The sequence below is a fragment of the Eurytemora carolleeae genome, unplaced genomic scaffold (genome assembly GCF_000591075.1).
Source record: "Eurytemora carolleeae unplaced genomic scaffold, Eaff_2.0 scaffold1177, whole genome shotgun sequence".
In the NCBI taxonomy this organism is placed as follows: Eukaryota; Metazoa; Arthropoda; class Copepoda; order Calanoida; family Temoridae; genus Eurytemora; species Eurytemora carolleeae.
The window spans coordinates 1-9,896 of NW_019397061.1; the positions used below are offsets into that span (position 1 = coordinate 1).

At 31.3% G+C, this 9,896-nt stretch overlaps 1 protein-coding gene across 2 annotated transcripts in view; it reads left to right on the forward strand.

Moving 5' to 3' along the window:
* Positions 1–1,856: 1,856 nt before the first annotated feature.
* Positions 1,857–9,896, forward strand: part of LOC111711504 (uncharacterized) — a gene marked incomplete at its 5' end in the record, with an annotated part of 30,658 nt that continues 22,618 nt past the window's right edge. Inside the window, 3 exon segments of one of the 2 annotated variants that reach the window (XM_023485881.1) lie at positions 1,857–1,952; positions 3,769–3,837; positions 8,859–8,978. In XM_023485881.1, the coding sequence (XP_023341649.1) occupies positions 1,857–1,952; positions 3,769–3,837; positions 8,859–8,978 (285 nt within the window). 2 annotated transcript variants of the gene reach the window in all.

Consider the following 9,896-nt stretch of genomic DNA (forward strand, 5'->3'; position numbering starts at 1 on the left):
TAGATAGTTTTAAGGTATTATTGGAAGGATTACACCTGTATATATACTTAAACATGGTGTTTCGCAACCTCTAGTGACGACCATAGATAATCTACCGTGTCGTATTCCTCTTGGATAGATCGGAAGATCCTCTGTCTTGAGATCGACTCATCTTCAAAGAAAAAGACTTGAACAGAACTGAAAACTATATTCAGGACGGGTCTTCAATCTAGAGCAATTTAGATTGATAAACTATAATATTTTGCTATTCCATTTTTTTTATCAATTTACACAATAATATCATATTTGACAGTTTTTAAACTATGCGAATACATAAGTGGTTAATCTAGTATACTTTGATGATCTCTGGTTTACAATGCAAATCATAAAAATAGCGTAAATCTTACCACATTGGTCCGCGGGAAATACTACACGAACAAACAAACAAACAAACAAACAAAACAATGATAAAGACATATATCCGTCTAATACCGCTTCTTGACCAATACTGAGTGTAAGATGCACGCTTTGAAATCAAAATCAACTTATACTTTACATAAACTAGTTTGTGCTTATATAGAACTTTCCAGAACACAGCTTCAGTATGAACTTCAGGGGCAACTCAAAGACCTTGACAGGGGCGACTTGACTTATATCTAGCTCGCAATTTGCCCCCATTTCTTTCAAATTTGTCAATCCCAAATGGGATTGAAAAGGGAATTATATTGACCCCTGCACTGCGAATAACAGTTTTATAAATAGTTATTAAAAGTAATTAGAGATCAAACCATTGCTGTTCTATTCATTTTATAACGCGCCTTGACGTCAAAACTTTTGTGTTAGGATTGTAATATCAAAGATTTACGTCGTCATCAGGTTTCAAAGAAACAGAGAAAATATAATCAAAGTTTGCAATAACTGTTCATTTCCTTTCTGAGAGTTTTCTGTAAACAAATATATTTCACCAATTTTCTAAATATTTTCAGCTTTAGTGTTATCTATTGAAACAATTTTTCAATAGACAGAGTTATGTCATAAAAATTTGAACCCACTTTTTAATATTAACGTTTAAATAAAGATTATTTTAATTTAAAAAGTTTGTGTTAAATATGAAATTGGAACCCTTTATGTATTTTTAGACTTTTAATTATATAAATCTTTGGACCACTGCACTTTAGAAAATAAGATGAAAAAGTAAGAAAAAAAATAAAAATTTTACTATGGATCTTTACATAAAATTGTTGTTTAAAGGGATCGAATGTAAAGGAAAAATGAAAGGTAGTATAGAATGAAACCAAAGCATTTTAGGAGTTGATCGAGTCCCATAAAAGTTCTATCTGATGTTTCTTATCACTTGTCTCCGTCTGTATCACGTGACCAGTATACTGCACTGCTAATGGCTGGAGTTTTGGTCCCGTGATATAATAAATAACATTATCAATTATATCTATTACAATGAAAAATTATTAAATTCAAATAATAGGAGAAAACCTAAGCTACTTAGCCTCCTCGGAGATATCGTCGTTTTCAGATTGGTTGCGTATTTGCTGAATACAAAAGCGACCTTTGCATTTCTATACTGAAGGAAAATATATTGGAATTATCAGATACATATTCCAGATTATTGATCAGATCAAGGTTTCAAGGATATCGTTGTAAATAGGGCATTGTCATCTTTACATGAAAGGTTAATTGAAATTATGCTTACTGTCCCTTTTTCTTGGTTCTTTCAGCATAGAATTTAAAGGAATTGCAAGTCTTTCTTACAACCTATGATTTTCTTATTTTTCAAACCCAATGCTTGTATAATCTTAGATATTTCAAACTCAATTCGCCTGTACAGTGTACATACTATATTTATGTTTGTTCTTCTTCAGGTTGCGTAACTTCTCCACCTCTGGGAAGAAAGTGATAAACCGAGGAGACTCCTTCAGGTCCCGGAGTAGGACGAGTGTAAACTCTCTTGGCTCCAGGTAGGACAAACCACTGGGAGAATCTTGAACCAGTCCTTCCAGATAAATAAAAAACCTTAGTTGAACCCAGATTTTCAATATTGACACCAATTGAATCTCTGTGCTAAACTATAAGTAAATACTTTGTAAATGCTTGAGTTTTGAACAAATTATTAATAATTAGTAATTTTACAAGGAATTGAGTTTTAAAAAACAATGACTTTCTTAAATCAGGAAAGTATACTTTTGCATCATAAATTGTTTCGATTTTTAGAATAAGTGCATTGACTACACACTACGCAGTGTGCTTTATCTTTCAATCCAATAACGCTATATAAGATTATTAAAAAACACAGATCTCACCAAGAAAAAATGAGCTGTCGTAATTTTCTAATCTTTTGATCCTGATGTCGTAGACCTCTGATATTTTTAAACTTTTACTGACCAGATACCAGAGCTGAGATTTTAAAAGCTTAAAGCCGAGTAAACCCCGGTCTTAGTCTCTACTTAGACCCAAGTAAAGCTCAAGCCAAGACTTGGGTATTGGATGGCCTTGAGTTTAGTAAAAACCAACCGCCATAGAGTTTTCACTCTTTAAGGCTCGAGTCTTCAAAAGCTTATGATCGTAAATTTCGTAAAAACTATTATCTTTGGAATTTTTTGTAGTGTCAAATTTGATCAAAGGTATGCAATAAACATACTATGAAAATAATGTATCTACGAAATTTACATCCCCTTGTCACAGCTAATCTGTCTGCTACAGAGAGAAAGCTTTCTAAGCAGTCTCTCATTGGTCGAATCAGAACCAATTCGGACTTGGGTTCTATCTGAGCCCGAGTCCGGGTTTTACTCGGGTTTAAGCTTTTAAAATCTCAGCTCAGAACATATAATTGACATGTTTAAGATCTACGACATCAGATTGCAAAGCTATGGGGAATAAAAAATCGTTTTTTTCCGGAAAAATTGGCAAACTAATGTTTTCTAAAATACTTCTTTTTCAGATTTAGCTAATTTTCAATTTAAATTAAGTCTGTCAAATACAATGTTAGAAGCAAACCAAGAAACTCAATTCCTTCGAAACCAACTACACTTGATCGGTTTGTAAGAGCATATATCAAGTTTTAAGCAAATAGTTTATAAAAAAAAACTTTAAAAACAAATGAGAATAGTTGGGAAAAAATAATTGACAAATATGAACACAGATAATTTATGTAAATTATTCCTATTTGCATAAAATGTGTTGGACCGCGAGTGTTGACAATCTTTTGATTTATGACAGATTTTAATCCTCGCGGCTCTTCATGAAAACTCCGCAAAAACTGATTTTGAAATCACCAAACTATTTTTACAGTTTCAATATTTTTTTTTGAATCAGTATTTTTGGGATTTGACTTAAAATAAAAACCAAGAATTTTTTGTTTGAATCCTGATATGCGCTGCTCATACTCCGACCTCTAGACCTAGTTTTAGAAAAAGTTGAATTTGTTTGAAAACTTTGAACAAACACAGACAATTTTCAGCTTTAAACATGCATGCTTTTAAAATCAATAGAGAAATCAAGGGAAACGGAAAGAGAAAGTTTTCCCTGAACTTTCCAGATTTTTCAAACTAAACCGTGGTTATAAATTCTCTCTGTCCCACACAAGAATATGTTCTGAGAAGTTCATAAATATTTGATGGTTTCTGAAGAGGAAGGGTTGAAGGGTAGAAGGGTAGTAGGGAAGAAGGGTAGAAGGGTAGGGTAGGAGGGTAGAAGGGCAGAGGGGTAAAGGGTTAGAAGGGGAGGAAGTATGAGAAAGATTAGAAGGTTATTGAGAAAAATAATATTAAATTTCAGTATCGACATAGAGCAGCACTCCTGCCATGGTACTGAGTCTCCTAGCTCTAGGTCTAGAAATAGTAGTAGGTAAGTGTTCTCCTGCACTACTATATTAATACCTACCCAACCCTGAGTAGGTATAAACTGCACACTAGTTTACCTGGCTGCGTTAAACCAAAGTAGGTATGCAGAAGTATACTTTAAACCCTAGTTACAAAAGTATGCATAGCTAAACCTAAGTAGGTATACAAAAGTATGCATAGCTAAACCTAAGTAGGTATACAAAAGTATGCATAGCTAAACCTAAGTAGGTGTACAAAAGTATGCATAGCTAAACCTAAGTAGGTATACAAAAGTATGCATAGCTAAACCTAAGTAGGTGTACAAAAGTATGCATAGCTAAACCTAAGTAGATATACAAAAGTATGCATAGCTAAACCTAAGTAGGTATACAAAAGTATGCATAGCTAAACCTAAGTAGGTATACAAAAGTATGCATAGCTAAACCTAAGTAGGTATGCAAAAGTATGCATAGCTAAACCTAAGTAGGTATACAAAAGTATGCATAGCTAAACCTAAGTAGATATACAAAAGTATGCATAGCTAAACCTAAGTAGGTTGTATACACTAGTATCCTTAAAACCCTACTTGTTAAAAGTGTCCTTAAAAACCTAAGTAGGTAAGGTAAACAAAGTATACCTAGCTAAGTTTGAGTAGGTATACACAAGCGTACCTAGCCCAATCTAAATATAGGTATTCAATATGTAAAATTCAAACCTAAAATATGTATATACTAGTGAACCTAAGTAAGTATACACTATATAAGCCCAAGGTAGCACACAGAGAATAGCTAGCTAGCTTCTAAACCTAAGTTAGGATATATCTAATAAAGGTAAGTACACACACTGCCCTATTTAAGCTTCTCTTAACAATTCACAAAGAAACTGATAACTCGCCTTATACAATAATTTTCTAATTCATATATATAATATACTTGCTACATGATGGTGTAAATCTTCGATATTTCAGACTTACCACTAATCTATCTATCAAAGGTCTACAACATTGATTTGCAAGATTTGCAAGGATTAGAATATTAAAGATATAGGCGAGGGATTAGATTCCATGCTTTTACACTATAGTAGTTGCTTGAATCTATGAAAAGTATTAAATACTAAATTATTTTGCCGAACCAGTCTCATATAAGAACATGTTTAATTGACAAAAATAGATGAGAGGATATAACTCAGGTATTTATAATCCTTCCTACATTAAGGAATTGAGTCTTCGGAACAAAATCAAATATTAAAACCTCAATATCTTTAGAACTCGATGTTGCAAACCTTTGATATTTCAAACTCAGATTATTTGATCTACCAGAATTCATAGTTTGAAATATCTAAGGTCTGCAACATTTGGTTCCAAAGATATAGTGATTAGAAAATCAGAGTTTGTGGCAAAGAATCAATTCCTTTATCCTTTTCGACGAAACATATATTTAAACTTTATCAATTCAGCAAAATGTTAAAATAAATGACATGCAGTCAAATATTTGTCAAATATATCTATAATGGTTTGGTCTGTCGTGAAAGGGCATCAATAAAACAAGTTAGTATAAACAAACAACTATAATGGTTTGCCCTGATGATATCCGAGATTCCAATTTGCTAGGTGTACTGTTCCTTTTTAGCGTCTATATTCATAATAGTGAATTCGAATAAAAGAGATTTCAAACTAATTGATTAATCATTAAAAAGAAATATTTGCACAAAGGAACTAAACTCCGATTTTTTATCTTTTGCAACCAGATATCGTAGACCTTTAATATTTGAAAGTATAATTTCTGCTAGTTCATTTATATACTCCAAGTTTGAAATATCCAAGGTTTAGAGGACCAGGTTTCAAAGATACAAGGATTAAAGAGTTTGAGTTTTTTCTAGCAAAGAAACTACAATACTAGGAACCCACAATTCTCAAATGTACGCAAATTTTGTAACGTACGCACTCTCTGGGAGCTACAGGGTGTCCCACGAAACATGACAGTAGCAATACAATTTTGAAAGTCGTCTTTTACATTTTAAATATTTTGCGTCATTTTTTTCATAACATTTCTTTTAAAGTAAAATTCTAGAGTTAATAATTACAAAATACTTGTTTTTGCATTTCCAAAATGTGCTTTTTTGTGGTTTTAATATTACCGGAGATATGATGAATTTCCTTCAGATTTTGACTATTTTGGTTTTTTTATTTAATAAAATTAAAAGTGACATCTGAACGAAAGTCTTTATATCTCCAGTAATATTGAAAGCACACAAAAAGGCATTTTGGAAACGGTAGAACTCAGCGAATTTTGTGGCTATTGTTTCAAGAATCATACATGTGATGACAAGGATGACGACTGCATGTCACAAATAAATTCAAAGTTGAAAGACGACTTTCAATTCGTCTTGCTACTGTATTTAGTGCTCCCGCAACCTGTGATTGGACCCATCAGATTTGTCGGTTTCAATTCAATTTCTTGGTTTTAAACAACATTGTGGTATACTGCTGCTCAATCAGAGCTGAGCTGAAAACTTTAGAATGGCTTAATCCCGATCGGTTAATTAATCTGGAGATTAATAACAAGATGAGAACAAGCATTATTAAATTTCGACATTAAGAAAAAGAGTGGATCATGCATCCCGATATCCACCATTCAAAAGTTCTCTGCTCTGGGAACTTTAGAATGGGATACCTTTAATCCTGACTACTTAAAATCCGAATATCCAATGTTGACACTTTTAATTTCTTGCTTAATCCACTCTTTTTTGGATATAGTACATAAAAAACAAAAACCGGGTTTTCAAAATTAGTCCCCGTTTCTGTAAATAAATCTTAAATGGCGCGAAAAACTTCATATTTCCTGGCTTCTGATACGCGACTCTGATTGGTTGATTTTTATACACTTCTCAGGATACAAGTACAAGATTAGGTTAGTCTCGAGATTAAGAAAAAGAGAGAATCAAGCATTTATCTCGAGATCCACCATTCTAAAGTTTTTAGCTCAGGGGTTATATAATTATTTAAAGAATGACAAAAATACTATTTTTTATTGGCTTTAGATTGATTTAATTGATCATTCTGATGAAAAAAGATCTCTAATTTCCAAAATCATCTAATCTTCGTACGATATAAATCTAGAGAAACAGAAATATATAAATTTTGATCAACTTTGGTTTGCTTGAGTAAACAGAGAGGTTTTAGAATATTTGACACATTTGAACATCAAATAAAAGCACGCAGGACAAACGTTATTTAAAGTTTAATTAAAACTTTACTTTAGACTTATTTAAGAGTCTTTTTAAAGGTGTTTAAGGCTTTAAACCAGTAATCCCGATTTTTTGATTATCCAGTACAGTGTATACATGTATATTATATACAACCAGAAAACAGTGGAATGGGAAGACGTCTTTAAAGCAACACTCAAGTTATTTGATGTTATTACAAAGAAAATAGTTTTACGAGACACTTAGCAAATCACTATTTAGTAAAATGGGTCTGTTTACGCCGTACAATTGTTGTGTCTCATGCTCATTAGACTTTTTATAGTTATAATTTGATTATAAAAGTTATCACCTTATTTCAGGGTTTTTTGATTATCACTGTATTCCATCCTTAGTTATGTATCCACTTACATATTGAAGCCAAATAAACAACTTTCTCTAAGAAAGATAAACATTTAGAAACTTGGATACGAATCAGATTTTCGTTTAGTCAGAAACTTTAATCTCAGAAAGGATTTGAGTCTTTGCCACAAACTCAGATTTTCTATTCCCTATATCTTTGCAACCCAATGCTGAAGACCTTAGATATTTCAAACTATGAATTCTGGTAGATCAAATAATCTAAGTTTAAAATATCAAAGGTTTGCACCATCAAGTTGCTATGATAAAGGAATTAGAAAATTTTAGTTTGTGACAAAGACTTAATTTCTTTGCACGTTCACACTTAGATCTTAATCCTATGTAGGCAAAGATCTAAGCCTAAATCCTGTATAATCCTTCAAAGTTCTTAATCTAGTAAAGGTTTGGAGCTATTTTCAATACAATGTAGTCCTATTTTTAAAGACCATTCACTTAAAGGTTCAGATGCAATGGATGTTTTAAAAAACATGGCAAAGGTCGAAAAAATGTAAAAAATAATTTTTGTTTTTGTTTTTGACAAATAATAGCACGTGACACATGTTTATATATTCCAGAACTTCAAATTTAAAATTTTTTTAGATCTCTAGCTTAAATTACAAAAAAATATCATCGACCGGCCTTCTGTCATGTACCCTACCCTATTAAAAAACTAATTTTGAAAATAAATCCCTTTTGGGGACTTTCTTCATCAGATGGGAAATTTTTATTTTTAATGATAGAAAATATAGAGTTCAGATCTAATACACAATATTCAGATTTAATGCCAAAAGAAAAATCTTTCATTTTTCTAATCCCTATTTCTTTGAACCTGATTGTGTAAAACGTATAAATCAAAGTTTGACAATTAGAAATCATAGTTTTAAATTTGTATAGATGCCCTGTACTACATCAGGTTGCAAAGATTATAAAATTAGAGTTTGAGGCAGTGCCTTTAGAAATAAATATTAACTTACTGTTAGCTATAGAGTATTAACACTTGCAAATAAATATAGAAAAAAAGTATAAACTTTAGAATCCATGCTTTTTAGACACAGATAAATAAGCTTTGCTCTGCTTAACTAAAATGTTATTTTAGCTAGAAAATATGACTATATGTGAATTTTCAACCAAATTCTATAAAAAGATGATTAAAATTGGATTTAAAAGAAAAATGTATAAAGACTTTCCCGGAATTCAAATACATTTATGGAGAATTTTTCTTCTTTATCAATAACTATAGTTCTTTAAATTTTTTAGAATTTCTTTTGAGAAATTTCTCAGAAAATAAAATGCTTTCGAAAATTTAGTTTTTCTTTAATTTTTTAAAAACCGCGGGATATACTTTTATTATATTTCTACTTAAGTTTATCATGACGTTAATTGAAATCAAATATTCGAACTTGATGTTGTCTGTAAAGATATTATTTAAATAAATATTTTGATCAGGAGTGAAAGTCGGAAATCAAGTAGGAAATCCAGCAGAGTTACTTCAATGCTCTCCAGGAAATCCAGCAATTCTCCTAAACTTCAATCAAATGCTGTTGAGTCAACAGCAAATATTTACAGGTTAATTATCCAGTCTTCCTTCTTATATCTTTTTCATTTATTTTTAAAAATAGGGTATATATATATATATATATTGTTATATAGTCTAGGATAGGTTGCTTTAGGAATATATACAAATATAAATTTAATTAGAAATCAGTGTCGACCGAATTTAATGAATTTAAGCCGCGTCTCAAATCCTCCAGAAACCGGTTTCAATTGAGCGCCGGCTTAAATCTTGAAAAATTGAATCAGTTAAAAATGAAACCAACCATATTTGAGCCGCGGCTTAAGTTTAAGCCACGGTATACATTCTTTAATTTCTGTTTTATAATTATATAAATTTAAATTTATAATTAGTCTTTCGTCTATATTCCTTGATATTTTAAAGGGTATTCTCAGGTCTCATCCTTTGTGGATACTGGATATGATATAGTGTAATATATAACACTGTGGAATAGGATGAAGGCATGTTAGCAATCTTATTTGTATTTGATGTTGATATATAGAAAGCAAATAGTTTTACCATTACCTTATGTTAAATTGGTCTGTACATGCACTTGTATGCACTTGTGTGCACTATAGATTTAATCAATATTTTTAGACAATGTAAAATCATTACTGAAGTATCACAGTCATATTCCTGTTCCACAGGTTCATGTTTCCCACCATATTAATTCTTATTGATGACTAAAGTTTTCAATGAAAAGATCTGTTTATCATCTTATACTTTGGTTAGGTTTACAACTTTGAAATCTTTAATCTACTAAATTAATTAATTAAATAATCTCAAAATCGAACATTTCAGAAGCTCTAAAATAGGGGGGTGCTTGCCCCGTGTTATGCACGCTCACAACAAAAAAAATAGTTTGCTCACAATAATAAATAGTTTAGATTCAAGATTTTTTTAACCTAAGAGGTTTTAGAATATTTGACACA